Raw genomic sequence first — 22,767 nt, 5'->3', positions numbered from 1 at the left:
CCACCATATCCCAAGCGGCAACGGTCTGGTTTTCGATTGTTTTTTTTTCTTCTATTAAATATGATGCCTTTGCGCTCAATTTGGCAATTCTTCGCCTCGCTATCTACTGATTCGCATTCAATTTGAATACCTTAAGCGCTTCTGTAATGGCGGCTGCATCGCTACTTGCTACTAAGTTCACAAGATATCGGACCGTAATATTTTTTGGCAGACTTCCTTTGTCCTTAGTAACACTTTAGGCTATATTTTTTCTCTGCCTTAACATTTTCATGTGGCAAACTCCACAATTTTTTACCACTTTTCCTGCGGTCCCGCCTTTCTGCAGTAAATCTATTATTTACATTTACGCGGTTCCTGATTAACTATAATATTTACTGGTGATCACTTCTTCAATAAATTAGAATAGAGCAAAAAATCATCTGACTTCCAACTAAGCAAAAATATAACTGTAAAATGCAAAATTAAGAGTCAGTGCAAAACTGTAACATTTGCCTTCATTTACATTTTTGTCTGCTGGTTTGGTTATTGTTGTTGTATTGACTTCAAATCGTTATGAGAGAGGTAGTATAGGTGTACCAACAACAATATACAACAAAAGTATGAAAGTCGTTAGAACTTGGAAAGATAACGGCGGCTGAAATAAAAAGTGTTACACGATGTTACAGTTTTGCTCGTCACTGTACATACACATAAATATGTGCTTCCAATTCTCAAGCCTATTCGCTGATATAAAAACTGGTCGTTCGTCTGGTTGGATTCGTCTTAATCAGTTTAAATTGACATTCGAGGTCGAATTAATTCAACGAATTTTCGTTCGCTCATCTCGCTACTCTAATTCTATACTCGTACTGTCTACGTTGGCACTTGTCGCACACGTTCTTCAAAAGGCATTAACTTGAAATTTTAAATTTTTCATACTATGCTACTACTAAATGTCCAGAAATCGTTTACATATTTCCCCTTCTAGCAATAAGGGAAGCAATATTTATTTCGTTGCATAATCTCTTGGTAAAGTATGTATTCCTTCTACATATGGGTAATGTTAGCTGTGAAATAGATTTCTGCCGAACGTTAAACTTCGAGTTATTACGTTTTTGAAGAAGGTGCTCTATATTTGCTGCTCATATGCATATGTATGTATGTATGTTTTTTACGGCGTCAAAAGCCTATACCCATCAGTGTGGTACTTTAACCCAAACTAAACCTTCTACTGTCCAAGTAGCGATGTGCGCGGTACTAGAGATGGGCAAAGCACGTGATTTGCTGCGTGACACGTCGTATCACGCTTTTTCACGCGTGAGCGTGAGTGGGTTTGAGAGAAAAATCACGTAACATCCGTGATCGTGCCGGACTGAAACTTTGGCTGGCGTGAGCACGCGTGAGTTAGAGGTTCCGTCAGTTACGTAATTTTCTCATAACTGCCAAAAATATGTTTGCTACATTTTTTTCACAATTTTCTTTTTATGCCGAAGTGTTCTTAGATCATCTAGATGCATTTCTGCATCAAAATTAAAAATAAAAATAAAAAAATCGCTTATATATTTTTGGCGTTTAGGGCTCGTGTGATGTATGCATGTGTATTTTCAACCAAAATAAAATTGTAAACTTTTACTGTTTTATCTTATTTACCGTATTCACTTCTGACGAATTCAAAGGTACAAACAAACGATGAATCTGCAGGAACCGTTTTTGAAGACATTAATGCGGAAATACATACATACATACTTATTTATTTGAAAAAAATCAGATAACAAAAGTTGTGACGAAGCTTTAAAATTTTGGGAGAAAGCTAAAGATTGTCCATTAATTAGAAGCTTTTTCAGACAAATTTTACACATACCAGTTAGATCGGCAGCTATTGAAAGAGTTTCTTCGTGTCAGGCAGAATGCTTGGTCAACAACCTCGACAAACGATTATTTTTAAACAAAAATATGAGCTAGTCATTTTAAAATTACATCGAATGAATATTGATGTGAATTATTTTCTACACTCGTAACACATCTGTGCATGCATATCGAACACCTATATCTAAAGTGAGTTAACTCAAGATTTAGAGAGGGAATTAATACCAAAACAGGTATAACAGTAGTAGGATGCGAATCCCCTATGAATTGATTTATGCAACAAAAATCGCACAACATTTTTTTGGGTTGATCGCACTTTAGATCTTGGTCTACGATCTGTACGTTCATCCCAGGTAAGGCATTTGACTAAGCTTTTGTAAAAACATTTATATATAAAATTAAGTTTCAATTTGAAAAAAGAAAATATGTCCGAGAAAAAGCGTGCGCGAGCATCGCAACCATCAACGTGAGCGTGCGTGAACGTGAGCCAAAATCAATCACGCGCCCATCTCTACCCAGTACCACCCTCAATAATTATATCGTCGGGAGGCGGTTTGAACACTTCGTTTCAGTCGGATGTACTCAGTCCTAGTAGGTTTTGCCAAGCCTTGTTTAAAGAGAAATACCTTTTTTATAACTATTTATTTATTTCTTACAACTTACCTTTCGCTCTAAACCCAGTAAGAACAAATACCATAAAAATACGGCATGCTTTATAGCTGCCTTTTTCTCGTTGGTATTGCATATAGTATTTAGGTTCACCGCACTGGAGAAGTGAAACTTACGTTACATATCTATTTTGTCTCATAACCAATATACAAAAAAAAGTTACTTACCACACTTACGATTGCTATAAATTTTGCTTCCATTTTTTTAAGATTTTCAAATTTGGTGTCTTCAAACTAAAAACAAAAGTATCGAAAACGCACCAAACACCAAACTCGAAACATTTTCGCGTGTTGAATACCCACTAAATTTGTTGCGAAAAGCATCAAGTTGGCAACAGTGAATGTAAACACAAAAGTATTGTGTGACGTCAGCGATTGGTTGGATGCTGTCAAATCGACGAAGAGAGGGTTAGCGGTCCGCGAATGGCGCGACCTTTATTTTCTGCATCGGTATAATTAGTATAGATGTACAAATTTAACTTTTTAAATAGTTGGCAACCCTCTTGAAAATTATTACTTCTGGTTAAGAATGCACTCAAATGCCTTTCATTCCCTGAACGCTATGCAATATTTTACTCAATATATATTCAAGTCATTCAAATTTTAAGTGGGTGGCAACCCTATTAAAAATTTTTTTTTTTGTTACCTCAACCGCTGAAGTTGTCCTTCAAAATGGCATTTAGTCATTCAATTTGATGGAGTGTCATGGAAGATATGGCGCTTTATTGACCGGGTGCAGTGCTTTCAACTTTTTAGAACACATTTTTCATAAAGAACTAAATTTTAGCAACGTGACTATTTTTCGCATGTACGGGTGCTTCTCCCCTTCAAAATGAGATATCATTCATTACATTTTATAAAGTATTATTTTGTATAAATAATAAGTATATAGATAGAAGACTGTTTTATTAACCAAATTTTTATAAATAAAAAATAACAAATTTAATTTAACATGAAAAAAACTTAGGGAATATTAGCAAAATACATTTTCTATTGGAGTGGGCCATTTTGACTGGCAGTAACTGTAGGTATGTATGTATGAGTGCATACATGTGTATGTATTCTACGCGATCTACCGAGCGGAATGGAATAGCTTTCCAAACAACAAGTGCAATAACAAAATTCCAGAAAAAAAAAATGTTAATGAATTCAATTTTAATATTTGAAAATGTTTGAAAAATTGTGACTCAAAATGTATTTCCGTTCGAGTGGCGATACTAGTAAAAGAAATAACGGCACATAGCATAAAACACGCAGCACATCGCCGACGCCGACAAATCAGGGAGAGGACGGGGACTTGGAAGTGCGTAATTGGCAGTCACGCGTCCGACCATCCGCCCTCTGAGCCCGCCGTCCACCAATAATACCGTTGCGCAACAACATAGGCACAATAGCTTTAGATTTTTAATAAAATATGTATGCCCTCTTTTGTTGTAAGTAACTATGTATGTATGTACAACGAAAACCTTCTCCTCTCCTTCTTGTCGAATGACGCATTTTTTGTTCAGTTTTTTTTTTTTGTTTTTTTGTTTAGTGCGTTTTAAGTGCTTCCCTCCTTCACTGCTCGCTCTTATTGCTTTTCGTAAAATTTCAAAGTGAAAAACACTTGCGGTATCGAAGCTTTTTTTTTTTGTGTTTTGAAATCGGCACAAACACTCTGTATGTATGTATGTATGTACGTATGTCTATGCTGCTATCGCCTTACATTACCACTTAAAATTCAATATCTAAGTATATTTATTGCATTTATACTTGTAAATTAATGACTGCCGGTAATGGCCGCCTTTTGTCATAGAGCCACTGCCAATTAGGGAGCGTTTTTTTTTTGTGGTTGGCAGTTTATTTAGTCGCTTACGTGCGGGTGTATTTATGTCAAATCTTCTCGTGTAAGGCAATGAAACTCGGGCATTTACCAAAGGCTATATTTCTTATGACTCAAGGACCACATTGGAAATCGGCTTGGCGAATAACCAATCAGAAAGTATGTGGAAAGAGAATGACACGTACTTGTCGCCGAAAAACGTTCTTCGTTTCGTTAAACTTAAAAAACAATAAAGTACATATATAAGATATTTTCAACGGTGCAGGGAAAACTAGGACTTACAAATTTTAACACCTAGCGCCTAAATGCATACTACATGCCCGATAAACCCTCACACACCGCTGCATGTGCAAAAATTTCATTATGGAGATTTTCGTATACGAGCAAATCTCACGAGTTTGTTTTTTTTATATTAGTGTCACTCCCTTCTCTCGGCAGAAAAAAAAACGCTAAAGCATTCATCTTGCATTTATTTCAATCAATTGAGTTACAGCAACAAGTACAATAAAAAATAAATCAAGTAGTTGAGCCATCTTAGCCTTAAAACGACTAATTTTTTCATTGTCAATCGAAAAAATCATAATTGTTTTTTTTTTTTTTTTAATTACTTTGGGAAGTTTTCAACTAGACTGTTCATATTAGAGACAATGGACGTTGGCATAAAATACAACACAGCTGGAAAGTTTCAGGTCGCAGCTATTTTATAATTTTTTAAATTTTACAATTTTTTTTTTATTATATTAATTTTGGATATCTATTTCAAAATGTTAAAATTAAACGGCGAAAATCTTCTTTTTGCCAAAACGAACGAACCTAGTGTGTCACCAAATGAACAAAAAATTACATTGAGTAAAAGATGACTATGATTTGAGAAACTAAAACTCCATTTTTCCAATTTTTAATGGCAAACTCGAAACTCATTCTTAACTTGTTATACATATATGTATATATGTATGTACATGAAGAAAGTAATATATATGTATGTGCATAAGGAATTTTTATGGTGCTACGGGGCGTATACATTATTACATACGCAACAACGGGTATATGAGTATGAGTGGTAGATAATGCATTTTCTGATAGTAGGTTCACATATAAGTAGATTATCCTCATTTTCGAGCTTAACACCCTAATCTGTAATTAGAACAAGAGATTAGCCATATAAAATTCGTCCCTTGTTAATCTGTAATTATAAAATAATCTCAGATTTAACCGATGACTTTCCGGTGTCCATCCTAGTTTTATCGATTGTTTTTGTGGAAAAGAGGAGAAATGCCAAATGTAAAAATAAAGAAAAGTGGACGCTAGCAAGGAAAAGAGGTTTGTAAAGGCATTTTTAATAAAATTTTAAATTAAAATATATTTATATTGCTTATTATAGCAGAAAAAAGTGATCACGGCGGCACGGAGAAGAAACTTAATTTTTTCTTGAGATGTGAGAATAACAAGCGGCTAATAATCTGAGATTTGCCTGTGTAAACGGGGTGATTGAAAAACGAGCTTTGATTGAGATAACATTTATATGTGAACACACTTTTAGGCTTTATTGAATTATAGTCCTGAGCGAGGCCTTTTCGGTGACATAAAAATTAAAAAAATCGGATAGCAAATGAGAAACAAAAATTTTCTCGACATGAGTATTTAAATAAAACTGTGACACTCGTTAACCCTTTTTTCGTGATACGCCTTAATGTACATACATATATTTTGTACACATTCGCAGACATTTAATAAAAATAACTTTGCAAAACTTCCTGTTACTTGAATACAAAAGAAAGAGGATATGAAGTAAAGATTTAATGCCAAATCAGGTCCGTAGAGACAGGACATGAGAATATCCTTTAATTAAAATGATTTCATTTGCATAGCAACGCATGGTTATAGTGCACACACTCTTAATTCAAATATTTACGCAGGAGTCCTGGGCGGCGATGAAAGGACCATTTATTCGGTTCGGTAAATTGTGGATGTACCTGGGTACGTACATATGTATGTATGTATGTATATATGTATGTACGTATTTTCTAACGGCAAAATTTGCATTTATGAAAATATGTAACTGCGTTGGCCACTCTTGACAATTTGACAGCTTTCTGGTGCACGCGTCATTTCTGTAAGGCCGGCCGCTTAACAACAATTGCTATTGCAAAATGACAACAATAGCATCGCCGCCACGCACAGACACCAAATCCAATGACCACATAAATAGATACTAAAGCTAACGCTGTCACCTGCAATTAAAGCGAAATGGTGACGGCCTGACAGTGCCCCACCACAACTCAACCACACTTCGGCCTAAGTACTTGGCTTGGCTTTGATGGCACCAATTCAGGCATAAATCCTTATTAATTATTTCGGCTTAAGGGATAATTCCAAGCGTGATCATTACACAGCGCACAGAGTGAGGTTGAAGGAGTTCCAAATAAATCCACATGCATATGTATGTACGCATGACACACACGTTCTTCAAAAGCGCATTAACTCAATATTACAATTGGGGGATTCACAACGGTGTCGTAAGTGTCGTATTGTTGTATGTCGTAAACTTTATAAGAGTAAATAAATGTTTAGAGAACTTGACACTACAACCAACTATTTTTTAACACTGCGGAAATTCAAAATATGACTTTGATGGTACTTTGCGAACCTCCTTAATATATTTTTTTGGCGTTTAAAGTTTACGACACTTACGACACCGTTGTGAATACCCCAAATATTATTAGAGCTCTCCGTCGCCGTTTATATTTATAAGTGCTTTGTTGCTGCATTTTGGAACGAATTTCCATCGTCCGATGGTACAACGCCGAAACCGGCAGGCAATGGCAAAACTCCGAGCTTACGTCACAAATTGGAGGAGAAGCTCGGCCAAACACTTGGCAAAAGTGTAAGCGCCAAACTATTTTATGTATTATTATTATTATTCACTCTGTTCCGGATAAACTGCGCGTATTCTAGTCTTACAGCCGGTTTCACCAGCAATTTAAATGGAAAATGATTTTTTTTTTCTGTCAATTTCCGTATAAAATTCCAAAAATTAAAATCGTTTTTCACTTAAATTGCTTTCGCGAAATTGGCTGTTAAACTGGAACAAATGGTTGAAACAATCTTCGCGCGACGCCGCACAGAGTTTCGACTGTATGGAGGCAGGTGGAAAGAATAGTTAGTGTGCACCAATTTCGCTGATTTTCCTTAGGAATAGGTAATTATGAAATGTGGTAAATGTGGGCTAATTGCCACGCCCTCCACTCTTTTGGGCGGAAACATTAAATTCCATCCGATTTCAATGGAAATGCATGAATTTTTGAAGTGAAACTTCTGTAGCGGCGGTTGTTTGGTTGGTTGGGAGTAAATTGACAAATTCAATGGAAATCGCACACGGAAAAAGTTGGGCGGCCTGAAACAAGTGCTTCTTGAGTGTATGCATTAATTTAAGAAAAACTTGCTAGTAAAAGGTTAAAGACCGATACGAGAATGAAAGTAAAGGTGAGTAGGTATTTACGTACATACATATGTAGATAGAGAAAAGGATAAAGGCAAAGGTAAAAATAAAAATAAAAACAAAAATGAAAATGTGTAAAGATAAAGGCAAAAATTAAGATCAAGGTAAAGGTGAAGGTTGTTATCGATATTGTTATCGATTTTGCTATTGATATTTTCGTAACTTATCGATATAATAATAAAGATATTTTTATAGAATTTGTTATCGATTTTTTTATTGATATCTTTATCGATTTTTTTAACGATATTTTATATCGCTATTTATTGATTTTGATATTGATATTTTTATCGGTCTTATCGATTTTGTTATCGATATTTTTAGTGATTTTCTTATCATATCGATATTTACTGATTTTATTATTGATTTTGCTATAGATATTTTTATCGATATTTTTATTGGTTTTGTTATCGATATTTTGATGGATGTTACTATCGATTTCGTTATCTAAAGATAAAGCAAAACAGAATAACATAAACGTAATTAGAACGAGCAGGGTTGAGGTAGGGATCTAGATCAGCGATGCACACGTGAGCTAAACGGAGCCGCTCGGCTTTCACGTACATGTCGTGTGTACGAAGCTACCGAACTTTTGCGACGCTAGCAGCCAGCCAGGTTGCGTTTGTAGTTCATGCAGTAAGGAGCTCATAGCTCAAATTGTTTTGTTGAGTACACACATACTGAGACAAAAATGAGCCGTTCAGTGCACAAATTGATTAACTCCCATCAACACAAAGTTGGGAGAAGCGATCAAATAATGTTCATTATCTTTTAAAATTCCATGTATATTATAAAATCAAATAAATAATGTTGCTATAAATATTATGTACTATTTTATGTTATATAAAGTTATTATAAACGTAATAAGTTATGACTATACCAAGTGCTTTGGCACTTAAATTTAAGTTTTTCCAAAAAGTGGAATTACTTTTTTATTTATAAACTTTAATTCTCCCACTCTAAGCCCAGCAGGTTGTTTTTTTTTTAATCAACTGTCACCATGACTTTTTCCGTGTGGTCGAAACACTGTGCGCCGCAGCCGATATGTGTGAGCAGGGGCGGTTTAAATTTAGCGCCGCGAAATTTCTAAACAATCGTACTAGTTGTGAACCAGACATTTTTTTTTCACTATTTATTTGATGTTTTCCCTCCGCGAAATTTCTGTGAATGGAAGTGGAGAAATAAAATTCAACCGACTTCTATTGTTAATCTGGTAAAAATTTAGAAGTCATCTTCAAAAAGAAAAAAAAAATAACTTTAGAAAGATACTAATTAGAACCCTTAGGAAAAATGTGAAAAAGTATAACAGCTACACAAATTGCAACTTTAGTCACAAAACGAAATCAAAAGGAGAAAAGGGGTAACTTTTGCAAACAAATAGGCAACATCCAAGACTTGCATTGTCTATGCAACTGTTTGTATTCGGTGCGGAAACAGTACCCAACATGCTGCTTTTAAAAATATACATAAAAGAAGCAGATACAAAAAGAAGAACAGAATGAAAATCAAGTGCAAGCCAGCCAGTAGGAGGGCGTATCGAGGCAAGAGCTCCAGAAATACATACATAAGTACATACATACGTAGCATGCAACATGCGGTAAAAGGCATACATTGCAGGCTGTCTGTCTGTCTTTAATGCCAATCTTTGTATGTATGTATATAGCTTTCCCTTCGTCTCCACGAATAACTCCTTTGTCGCTTTATTTATAATTCTTCAAACACTGCCACACTGCAACTACTGCACGCTAGAATTTGTTGTCTGCTGCCATTGAAGACGTGACTCGCACACACACATCTTCATTTGTGCTTCTCTCATGAAATTTTTTCGCTTACCTCGCCACAAAAGAAACAGAACACTGGCATTTCACTCGTCGCTTCTTGTTGTTGGTGCTGTCGTTGCAGTCACGGTTGCCACTTGCCTCTATTTTTTTTTTTTGTACCAAAAACTGTACCATAATGTAAAAAAATTTACCGAAATATGTTTTAGGTATACATTTAGTTATTCAAACATTTTACAAATACGCATTGGTTATGTAGTTAATAAACCAATTTTTCGAGTGTTTTGAGAGCTAATTCAATGCTGTACCAAACCTTCCTTGAGCGAAAATTCTCTGTTAAAATGGACAAACAGTTATTTTATTATAAACTTAGTTCAGTGAATAAACTCGACCTATAAAGGTGTCTAGTTCTATTATGCTGACCCAATAAAAGTTCACACCTACCTTAGAGCACTTGTAAAATTAAGCATTTTAGAGGATGTCATGTCTCAGAATCTGAACGGAGACGATAATCGCTCCCCGAAATATAAGTCTTGGACCTGTGATATATTCTAGCCACAGAACATGTAGTCCAGTCTGGGTGCCTGTGAAAGTGCTCAGGCCTTCCGAACTAAAATTCAGAAGTCGTTCCGAGATTCATCCATGGAGAGTTATACGTTTCTAGATTGCCTTATATCCCTTTGCCATCCACCATTCGGCGACCACTTGAGAATCCTCCCATTAGCCAGGAGCTTTGCTGTGTAGGCTCCGTTGCATCCGACGCTTCGCGTAAACGGCAACACCTTATTCCTACTGCCTCATAGTTCTGGGGCCAATTCCTGTTCTGTAAAAACGTGAAGTGAAAACATATTTCATCACTTCACATAAAATAACGATTCGGTTTTCAAATGGAAATAAAAAATAAAGTTTTGTGGCTGTGAAAAATAAAAGTTAGGAATTTTTCTCAAAACCATAATCATGTGATAAATAATATCATTGTCTTAAACAAATTAAATTTTCACTGACATTGAAATTTACATTGCCACTTCACAGTTTCATAGAAGCAGAATCGGCGCCCTGGATTCAACTTTTGATACAGGCAGTAATTATATTAGAAATATGCTTTCTTGGCATGGCCTGGGGTTTTGCTGCGTATGATATACTGTGAAAGGCAGCTGAAATGTCAAAGAATGCCAAGGAACGCCCAAATGGCTATTTGGCTATACTGTAATATTTTTCCAATTAAATACCTGCGTGAGATTATTAAATAGGAATACTATCTCGTTTTACCAGATTTCAAAAATGTACGAAATCTGAAATTTATTTTTGGTACATTTCGGCCAAAATGGCAACCGTGGCTGCAGTAGGCGCTGTTGAGATGTATCGTTGTTGTTAATTGCGCTTTAGTAAAAATTCTTTTCTCTGGCTTGGCTGCTGAAGCCTGCGGCAAGTGCAGAGAGAAGCATTGCACTGCTGCACTCGAACGTGCGGACGTTCGGATGTATTTTTAACTCGTCAAATTTAAAATCTAAAAGTATTGCATTCCCATTGGGCAAATTGTGTGTTCTTTTTGTTGAGTTTTACTGCATTATTCAATGTTTTTTTTTTTTGTTTCGAATTTCGCTGCTATATTAGTGTACTGGTACAATGGGAACTTTATGAGTTACAGTTTGAGCAAAGAGGCGTAAATATGTATTTAGTAGCTGCTTGGGTCGGACTCGAATAAGGAAAGCCACACACAGAAAACTGCAGAGCGGAACCTCGATGAACCAACCTAAAATCGCGTTAACCAGCAATGCATTATGTAATTGTTCCTTCGTGATAGCTCGTAGGTTTTTCGACCAAACTAAGTACTTGGCGAATTCTTTTCTATGTAGTAGTACTTTCTTTCTTTCCAAATAGTATACGTTTGTATGCAACAATGATGTGCGCAAAACTGTAAGATTGAAATTAAAAATGCATACATATAAAATTGAGTCTTTTAACAATTTTATTATAATTTTTTTATTATGAAAAAGTAAATTTCCCATGGAATTTACTCAAAAAAAAATTAATACGACGGTATTGTTTCTTATTTACAAAATCAATATAAAAGCAATAACGAATCCCTATGGAATCTTTTATTTTATGTAATGCTGAGTTTCCACTCGGCATCAAATGGCAACATTTTTAATGACAATGTTGGGCATTTAAAAGAACTCATGCCAATTATATTTATAAAAAATAGTCATTATATCTGTTTCCACATGTCATTATTAAATAGCATACATTTTTTGTAATTTTAATGGCTAGTGAAAATTCGGCATAAGTCATGTTTTTTCTGTAGGACGGGATTAAAAAATTTAAATGGAAACACTTTCGAACATTTTATTTACAGTTACACCTGTTATTAAGCTCGAATTAATAGTATGATTGCAAAATTATAAAGAAATTAATTTTTATTGAAATGTTGCTGCATTCGCTCTTTTTCGTTTTTCAATTTATTGACTTATCGAAACCGTCGTGTTTTAATGTTTAAGATACATTCATTCGCTTATGTGGGAAATAATTGCATCGTTTTTTGAAAATTTTTTTGTCACTCATTTATTTTTTTCTTAAATTTAATTACTTTTGTATAACAATATCAATCAAAGCTTCACATTTTGTGCGTAATTCTCGATAATTCAACACATTTAATAAAAAAAAAAATGTGCCACCAAAATTTCAAAGTATTCAATCAGAACCTTTCAACAAAATCATGGAGTGCAGTTTTGTAGCCCATTAAATTTTAGTCCAATGAATTGCTAGTTTCAAGTTGGTCAAAAATCCCGTTGATTTACGCATTTTCTTCCATATAGAAAAATTTCGAGCATGCATACTTTGGTGGAAAGAAAATGCATGATACTGTCAGAAAAAAGTTATCAATTATTATATTTTGAAGTTGGTTGAATTTTCGCGAATTACGCACAAAGTTTTAAGTTTTGATTTATATGGATTTTATTAGGCACGTCAACCGGTTTTGAACCGCCATTTTTTTTTTTTACTAATTAACTGAAATTTTTCGCAGCTATTTGATCAAAAACCGCACCACCTTTTATAAAGATTTCCGTTTCGACCAGTTTTTAACATTTTTTTTTTTAATGTGGTAATACATATGTACATATATATGTACCATGTTTGTTTAGCAACTGACAATTTTTTACTACGTCTAGGGTATGACATGAGCTATATATGATTTTTATATTTTTTTGCATTGTTAAAGTTACTTTTTTTAATTCCTGATCCATTGAACCGAACCGAAAGACCGAGGTGAAAGACACATCAACCGGTATTGACGAAAGGTCCAAAAACGGTTGGAACAGGCCAAATTCATCCATTCGTTATTGGGCTAATAGTTAATTATATTTAAACAAAAATTATTAAATTTAAATAAAAACACAAATTATAAAAATTGTGAAAATAACAAATAAGTATGAAGATATCTACATTTAATTTTGCTCTTTACTTGCGAGTGAAGTGTTTTTTTTTTTACTTTTAACTAATTATTTTAAATTTTGAGTCCCAGTTCACGCGAATCGCTATAAATACATACATATGTTTGTATGTACATAAAAATGTACGCATCTGGTTGTGAATGGGGCTTTGCTTGCAGATCCTATGAGATTGTTTTGTAGCAATTTTCTTTTAGGTTTCCCGCCTTTGCTGATTCATAGCAAAAATTCGTCGATGCCAATTTAGCGGTCAATGATTAAGAAGTGGACAGCAGAAATTTAGAATAGTAAAAACTGCCTCGATTGGCGAAGAAAGCATAGCAAATCAGTTCGCACTTGCAGTTCACCACCAATAATTAACAACTGTCCATCAGTCGGCTGATCTCCATAGGCCTTCCATGCTAATGAGCTGCTACGCCCATCTCACTAACTCTCCCCCCTTTTGGTCATGATGTCCCCTCTACAAGTACATACATATGTATGTATGTATGTTTGTAGTATTTTCTATATAGCCATGCTAATCGTTGGCAGCATCGTCAATGAGTATAAATGTGTGAATTTGGCGCCAGTGGGAATTCTAATTGCTATTCTGTGAAATAATATAAAATTTTTAGACGTTAAATAAATTTTTCTTGTTAGATTTGCATAGTAGCTTCTTTGGAATGGGACGCATGACGGCGTCATCACCATTGTATGTTTAAAATATTTTCATAAATTAGTCAGTGAACATACATACATATTTGCTCGTTCGGCGTTTCGAACATTTAAGTCATATACAAATCTAAATGCATACATACCCTGTGGGGAAAATCTCTAGTTCTGAACTGGGGCGCTTCTAGTACGTTTAGACCCAGCACTGGGTCGCGATAAATCTCTTTTGCATGCAAGCAACTGGCGAATTTTACATGGCGATGTCCTAGGAAGTGTCAATTGCCGCCCGCTGCATCCCTTTTTCGATAGTTCCGAAATAGTCCTAAATTCTATAGTTCCGAACCAGTTCTGAAATCGATAGACGAAAGAAAAAATTATCATGATTTTTCAATCTTTTTGGTTCTTCCGTGTGTGCAATTTTAGGTTATTTTGGAAAAAATGTATTTTCAATTTGAAATTAAATTTGTTTGAATGATTGTAAGAAATGTACGTTTACATACCTTTAGCTGTAGCTGAGTTTGCAGAGGTGTTCGCTGTTATTTCTTAGATTCCAGACGGTCCCAAGATGTTGAAATGTTAACACAAATTTTAGTTTTGTATTACCAAGCTATGAAAAAGCATCTGCGAAGCGCAGAATATAAGCGCATTTGAACGAAAAAGCCGCCAAACACATATCTATGTAAAGTAAACAAGCCCCCCGCTGCATCCCTTATTCGATAGTTCCGAATTAGTTCTAAATTCGTCACTTTAGATATCGATTTCTATTGAAAAAACTGAAATAAATTAGTTTTTTAAAAGAACCACTTTTCTCCGATTTTGGACTGGTGGGGATTTAGTTCATATCGAACTAGTTCGTTTTTTGGCGATAAAGACCTAGTACGGAACTAGAAATTTGATTCACTAGTCCGCGGTTTCCCTGCAGGGTATACATACACATACATATGCACACACATAAACACATACATATATTTACGTACAGTGATTTTATAAGCAAATGATAATATGAATTAATTTGGATATCAATTGGCAAATTAATCTGATGTCAAAGCAAATGAAAAGAAAACTCAATTTGTGTAACTATGTATTGCAAGAGTTAAGTTATTGTAAACATGGCATAAGGCGATTTGCTCGCCCAGGACACCATTCCGTAAATAGTTAGCGGAATAAAGAGACATTCGATATTTCGTAAAGTAAAGTCGGAATTGTAATGCTCTCACCCTTTAGGATTGTTCTGTATCAAAAAAGTATACCCCTATTTTTGGTTTTCAAATCAAAAAATATTTAGAGGTCGCTCAAACCGCTCAAAGTTTACCATGTATTTTTATATGGGGAAAAAACCAATTTTCGCAAAAATGGTACAGAATTCTCGAAAATCAATATTTTTCGGTCGGAAAACTCTGGTTCTCTTCAAGAGACTTTCAGTAATAATACCCAATTGTTTATTTAACCATTTTTTAACACTAACGATTTTTTATTGGTCCGCCCATTGCATTTTTCGGAGTTTTTATAGGTTTTTGGCGGGTCTATAAATTATAGTTGCGATGAAAAAATGGTTAAATACACAATTGGGTATTATTATTGGGAATCACCTGCAGATAAACAGAGTTTTCCGATAGAAAAATATTGATTTTTAAGAATTATATACCGTTTCTACGAAAAGTTGTTTTTTCTCAAGAAAAAAATTAAAATTCTTACAAATTGACGCACAAGAAATGGAAAAGAAAGTTTTTTCTTTCAAAATTACTTATATAATAAATGTAGCCCCAAAACCCACCCCTTGTGTGCGCTACGTGACAAATTTGATATGTAAAAGTAAACAGACAGTGTTTAATTTTGCACACACTAGGAGAGGAAACTGGTTACCTCTCTTTATATGCGTAAATTTAAACGAAAATTTTTTAAAGGAAATTTTAAACATTTTATGTGTAAACTGTGAAAATGTGAACAATAAATGTTTAAAACTCAAAAAACATATTTGAAATTTGTTCTACGCCACACATAGATAAGTAAAAGTAAGCAAGCAGTGTTTAAATTTGCATTCATTAAGAGAGGAAACTGGTTACCTATCTTAATTTGCGCAAATTTAAACAAACATTTTTTAGAGTGTATAAAATACATGGAAAACTTTATGCGCTTTGAGCAACCTCTAAATATTTTCAAAAAAAAAAAAAAAACAGGGATATATTTTTTTTTGGTATAGAACAATTCTAAGGGGTGAGAGCATAAAAATCATAAAAATTCCGACTTTAATTTTTCACATGCATTTTTTTTTTTGGTTCACCCTAATGTACATACATATGTATGCATGTAATTTTTGTAATTGTTCTGTAACTTAAAGAACTGTTGAAAATTAAACTTTACAATGTATGTATTTATAAGAATGAAAGAATACAAGATTGCGTATTCCCAGCGGCGATGACATTTCTCAAGTCAAAGTAAATAAAGCTGAATAGGAGAATAAAAGCAACTAACTGTCAAAAGATAAAATTTTCGTAATATTCAATTTTTCTATAGAAAACGTCGTTTAATTGCGTTAAATTGTAAAAAAAAAAAAGTATTAATAAAGAAAATGTTAAAAAAAACTGCGAATTTTATGAAAGTATTAGTGAATTTCACTGCATTCAAGGTTTCTGAGGCGTGGTTTGGTTTTAGTTGAGAATTGTCAAAATCGGCAAAACCAAAGAAGCGACCGAGCGAGGGGCGACCGCTGTTTTCTATATTTTTTTGCGATGTTGCTTTGACCAGGGCTTCATCAGTCCGTAAAGAAACAAAAATGTTAAATAGGGCCTTTCTATATTAAAGTAACGATTGTACTTTGTACATACATACATACATACATACATACATACATACATACATATGCATGCTTCTTGTCCAAAGTGTGGCTTCAACCGGCCATTTAACTATGTAACTCCATTCATTCATGCATTCAGCCATGCTGGTAAATGGCCAGAAGCCTGTCGGAGAACCGGATGTGTTATTTACTTGATTTATGCGAAATGTTCTTCCGAAGGAGGATACTCTTTAATGTTTCAATGGTTTATTGTATCTATGTACATTGTGTTACCTTCCGAGCGCTGCCAGCTTCCACTTTATACAGTTAACGGGGAAAATTGTACATATATCCTCGCTCATAAAGTAAAAGTAATAAAAAGTCATGAACGGAGAATTGAAAAGCAAAAGTGGTGGATGTACTATACACCACTACGGTCGGATAGAGATACGACGTAAAAATGGCGGCGAAAAGAAAAACTACTATCACTCCAACGTTGCCATGGTTGGTATTGAGCTTTGGCTCTGCAACACACCCACTAGCTACATACATATGTACATAAGTGCATAGTTACGGTGTGACCATATTTACGAGAGTCGGATATGGCACAAAAAATAATTTTGCAAATTTTTTCCACAGCTTACAGATTTGAAAGCCTTCTTCAATTTTTCTTCTGGCAATTTTTTTTTTTTTTTTTTTTTTTTTGTTGACGGTTTTTTACTTTTTTTTAATCATATTAATTACTTTTGTTCGACCATTTTTTTGAAAGAGTAACAAATGAGCAGCACTTTATTATACTGAATTTTAATGAATTACAAAACTGCAAACCAAATTTTTTTCTAAAGATTCTAGTTAAAAAGTTTGAGATTTTGGTGAAACATTGCAGAATTAATTTTAATAGTTTTATGCAAAAAGTTAGAAATTTGGTATTACTTCGTTTGTTTTCGTTAGGAACAGAGCTCTAATTTGGTCACTGCTCGATTCGAATCACAGGCATTCAGATTAGAAAATTTTAACTGTTTATAGACAAAATTACGATCCTATAGCAACATCAGTTAAAACTCGTTCATAGGCATGCCATTTTAATCAGCTGTTAAGGCGTCGAAACACCGAATACGGGACAAATACAGGACATTAAAAGAAATACAGAACATTTGGCGTCCCGTATAAAATAAATAAATTACCAGGACAATGGGTCAAAAAAGAGGACTGTCCCATAAAATACAGGACGGATGGTCACCGCATACATAGTACATACATAAAATTTTAGGGGCTACTTACGAAAAAATCGGTGCAAGTTCGTAGGAAAATATGCATGCAAAAAAATATTCGTTTGTACATACATAAATATACACATAGTAGTAACCGCCAAAATAACGTAAGCGACATTTTTTTTTTTCTTTTTGTTGCTCTAGGAATATTTCTGCGTCAAAAAAAATAAACATTTTGAAAAAAACGTCGCTTACGTTATTTTAGCGGTTAGGTTAGGGCTCGATATCGTCATTTAAAATACAAAACCGCGTATCAACAAAATGCAAAACCGCACCTATGAGGTTGCATAAATTATTTTCTAGATAGTAAAAACACTAATTTTTCAAAATGGTTCTCTTTTTTATAAAGCAATCGTATTTCTGGCTAGTTTATTTCAGGACCAGTGGATAAGGATTGAGCCAAGAGCTTGAGTGAGCAAATCCAATTTTTGGCAAAAAATGTCAGTTACGCGGTTTTGCAGAACGACGATACGCGGTTTTGTACTTTAAACGACGATATGTAGATACTATGTAGTGATGTGCGGTTCCGAGTATATAAAGAACCGGTTATGTCGAGTCTGGTTCCAAGGAGAACCGGGAAATTGGAACGGTTCCGTCTCTCAAAAAAGTGTTAGCCTAAATAGGCCCTTATGGAAATGGCTTAGCTGAAGATTTTAAAAAGTTTTGACAAAAATTCAATTTCTCTTTATTTTTTTGTTATAAAGTAAAGTGAAGAAAATAAATAAATATATTACATTCATTCCTTAGTAGATATTTTGATGGTCCTCTGCAATAACGACACAGCTCAAAATTTCATATATTTCAGTAGAGCAAATTAAATATTTTGTGTTGCGTAATTTAGCAATAATATGTCTTTGAACGTAATTATTCCGGATTATTTTCAGTCATTCTCTGGGGAAAATTTGTACGTTTTCAAATTATGACTTTTTCTAATGATTTCGTAAGTGTTGGACTGCAAAAATGCGAAATAAGTAACAACTCGTAGGTAGTTGAACGCAAAAAAAAAAATCATTTGTATTGCTGAACAACGGCTCAGTACGAAAAGTGTCGTTATTTCACATAAGAGCATAACTACTAACCTATCGAGAGTTTTTGACATATGCCGATATTCACGATAAATATGAGAAACATGCCACTGTTCAGGAATAAGTGCTGGCTACTTCGGTTTTGTGACAAATGGCAAAACTGCGACTCTGCCGGATTGATAACAACTAAGCCTACATATGTTGATTTGTCAAAGAAAAATATGGTTATTTTTAAACCTAATCCGCTATATAACTCAAAAACAGGAAATTTTGAGTTGTGCCGTTATTGCAGAGGACCATCGATATTTTATAAAAATAAAATACATGAAAATTAAATTTAAGTAAGCGGTTTCCACGTTAAGGTATCATTTAAGAAAAAGTAATGTTTCCATTCTTTTGACGCATTGAAATCGCAGCTGACAGCGATTTGAAAGCATCGAAAGATGAGGAAGAAATTTAGCATAACATTTAATTCAAAGGAAAAAATGTTTAATTCAAACAAACCGAATTTGAAGTCGATAGCATCAAAAACAGTACAAAAGTATATAGTGCCTCAAACCGAAAAAGATTTGGTAGTTCAACTCAGACATCTATAACACATAGTATGTATCTAAACCTAATTTGGGGATGATATCTGCATATTTGGACTTTATGAAAAAACAATAAATTTGTTTGCCCATAGTGCAATGTGCGCTTTGTGGCCGATTTTCGGTTCTTTTTAATGGATATTCAGTTCTTTTTTAATTATTTTTTGTTTCGGTTATTCTGAGATCATTTTCCGATTCTTCCTGAACTGTTTTGTGATTTTTTTTTGGAATCAAGTTTCGGTTCTTGTAAGAACCGGACCGGTGAGTTCTCTAAAGGACCCGGTTGCGGTTCCACGGTTCTGTGCATCACTAGTACTATATAAATAGAATATTATACGGGTAGTAATAAAAAGTAGGTGGGGAGGTGTGTGATAAACTTTGATTTGTATACAATTTAATAACAATACCTGCCACTTTAATAACTTTAACTAACTGTACATCTTTTCCTATTTTCAGGTAAGTGACGTCCAACTCTTTATCTACTGCAGAGGCATAACCCGCTTTCGGTAAACTATCTTAAATGTGTTTTTGACTAAAGACTATACATATCTACATATTCGTAGACGCTGCTATGCTGTGTAAATATGTATGTATACATATATGTAAATACGTATACATTTGTATGTAAATATACATATCAGTCATAATGTACTTTCCCTGCCAAGCGCAAACAACCGTAAACAAAAGCAACAGAACCAAAAGCACCAATTACTACATAGTAAGTACTACAGTAACCAAATGTTATTTCTGTGGCATACTCGGTAGTTTATTGTGACAGTGGTGGCCACTGAATGATCTAACCATTCGAAGTAACACAACCAGTGTTGCCACACATGGGCTTTTCCAACCAAAACTGGTAGGTTTTTTTCCAGTTAGTAGGTTGCTAGGCTTGATTGGATTTTGGTAGGTTTCGGGACAATGATTAATAGTTTTTCGATCAAAATAGAAAATATGCATCTCCAAATATTTTAGCAACCTTTTTTACATGAATATTTTTTACTGGTGAGTTCGTATATCGGCGGCCGCAAACATGTAAATATACCTGATTCCTAAGTACAAACGTAAACCCTTATTATTGCCAATATGCAATACGAACATCCATATATCGTCACCTAAAGGTGAAAAGGTGCCAAGCCCATTTTTTTAAATTATTCAGGAGAGGCGAAAAATCGATGTAGTTTCGTATTACCTATCTTTCTGCATCAAAAACTAAGCTGTGAAAGAAATGGACTAGGCACCTTTACACCTTTTGGCAGCGATATAATTTATGGCGTACTTGGACCAAGATTACAGAAATGTCTGGCAATGGGCTCGTACCCACCATATTCCAGGCGGAGGTTTCCAAATTGCTGCTCACTGGCGAAAGTCAAAGGGATAAGACAATCAAAGAGATTCATAACTCTTTCCTGGAGGAACTCCGAAAGACACCTTGAACTTAGAACTCTTACTGGCAACCTGACCTGACCTGACTAAATGGGTCTTTCTGTAGAGACGAACTGTAGATTTTGTGGGCTGGTGGCCAGGGTATATTCTATGTGCCTGTCTACGAAGCACGAATCGTAGATTAATACTCCTTGGAGAACGATTTGCTTCTCCATCTAAAATTTGGAACATGGCATCATTCAAAGTGCTGAGCACTAGACACGAATTAAGACGCTTGGGTGTTCTGACGACAAGAAACGGGAGGGGGGGGTGAAAAAAATTTGCGAAAAAAGACATCATTCCGGAAAAACGCTATGGGGAATTCGTATACTGTTACAGTCGCAAACATAGTTGACCACGAAAATAAGTTTATGCGTCTTTCTTCGCCTTCAAAGAGGTTAACGCGACTTTCTTGCCATCACCTATATATGTTAAGAGTCTTTCTTCGCCGAAATTTTTTTCACGCGTCTTTATTCGTATCTAGTGACGATAAGTCTGTTCAGTGAAATGAATCGTTACACGTACTTAATTTGTTTTTATTTTACTAGCCGTGTTATAGTTTTACTAAATGTTATGTTAGCTATGTTTTTGATAAATTTGACAATGAAAAAAAATACTAAAACTCAAAAAAAAAAATTTGGTAGGTTTTGATTGGTTATGAAAGGAAATTTTGGTAGGAAAAAAAATGTGTCTGTGGCAACGCTGAACACAACACTAGTCACGATTCCAACGGCAACATTCGCTTCGTCTACCAAGACTCCGCCAAGTGCAAACCAGCTTGAGACTGTGGAGCCATATGTGTTGTCATAATTGTTGTTGTTTAGAGCGAGAGCTCGAATGTAGACCGGCTGAAGTTACAGTAGCCGCAATTTATTTGTTTATTTTTGTCTTTTGTTTTTGTTTCCTCTTAAGCTAGCTCGTCTTTATCGGCGTCCGTTTTCTGCAAGCTTCCCTTCGCTTGTACGCACCACAATTTTCCGGTTTATGGATATTGCAGACGACAAAATACCTGCAACAATAATTTTACCAGCCATGAGGCAACAATGAATGGAAGAGTGTAGCAAACCCACATTAGCCACGGATGGTGACCGTCGCTGCGTTTACATATCGGTGGCGATTGCGTAGTACGGCGGTATGTTTACGCTGTGCCATTCCAACCAATTGTCGGCTTGTTTACTGAACGCAGAAACGCCGAAAACACAAGCAACAGCAACAACAACATAAGTAAATTGACGAGACGCCGGCTGGCCAGCAGACTATTCGACGACTTGACATCCCACGCCGGGCTCAACCCGGCTGTGTAGCGGGGATTGGTTCAGTCGATCGGTCGATTAACCTGCTCGAGGAGACTTTATGGTAGCACTTGAGACCGTAATTACGACAAAGCGGCTTTAAAGCCAGTCAGTGTAGAGATTCGAGTGGAGCGTGGGAAGGGCCGCAGCAAAGCGATGCTCATTCTCTTGGCCATATACAATTAGTACTCGAGATTAGAGCATATTTGCTATGTACATACATATGTAAATAAGTTTGTGGTTTGGGGACTTGCTGTCTTTAATTTAATCTGAAAACTTATTTGGGCGATTCACGACAATTGTAAACGAATACTTAGGCAGCAAAAGTAAACAGTATTGGATTTCGCACTCTGACCACTTGCCTTGCAATTTTACTCCAACTACAGTGGTCGCCCAGTATAACGAACTTTCTGAACGAATTATTGCGAACGCTAATTCCAGTATTTTTTTTTTAAGTTCGCGTCCTTCGTTAAGCCATCGATAGTTTAATTGTTGTTCATCTGCATTCAATTGCTTGTTTTAAGATCGAGTTAACATTGACTTTGGACAAATTGGCAGCCGCGAACTAAAACACTTTCCCTAAAAATTAAAATAAATGTTCGAATTTCGTAGTCTTTGAAATAAATAGAATACTTCTTTAAAAGTTATATGCATTTAATGTAATACCACTATTATAAGTACAGAAAAA

At 35.0% G+C, this 22,767-nt stretch overlaps 1 protein-coding gene across 9 annotated transcripts in view; it reads left to right on the top strand.

Moving 5' to 3' along the window:
• Positions 1-22,767, top strand: part of LOC118748172 (polyhomeotic-proximal chromatin protein) — a 428,336-nt gene that overhangs the window by 227,846 nt on the left and 177,723 nt on the right. For 4 of the 9 annotated variants that reach the window (XM_036482530.1, XM_036482531.1, XM_036482529.1 and 1 more), the window contains exon 1: positions 19,976-20,083. The exons of 1 other annotated variant lie outside the window; for it this stretch is intronic. In XM_036482530.1, coding sequence (XP_036338423.1) covers positions 20,012-20,083 — 72 coding nt within the window. In that variant the 5' untranslated portion in view covers positions 19,976-20,011. Of the gene's footprint in view, positions 1-19,973; positions 20,084-22,767 lie in introns of those variants that run through there. 4 more of the 9 variants (XR_004994030.1, XM_036482524.1, XM_036482528.1 and 1 more) reach the window with 4 other exon arrangements.

This window comes from Rhagoletis pomonella, unplaced genomic scaffold (assembly GCF_013731165.1).
Source record: "Rhagoletis pomonella isolate Grant_MI unplaced genomic scaffold, Rhpom_1.0 Rhpom_scaffold_00012, whole genome shotgun sequence".
Lineage (NCBI taxonomy): Eukaryota > Metazoa > Arthropoda > Insecta > Diptera > Tephritidae > Rhagoletis > Rhagoletis pomonella.
The sequence above is the reverse complement of the archived record's forward strand: the minus strand, read 5'-3'. Positions and strand labels throughout refer to the sequence as shown.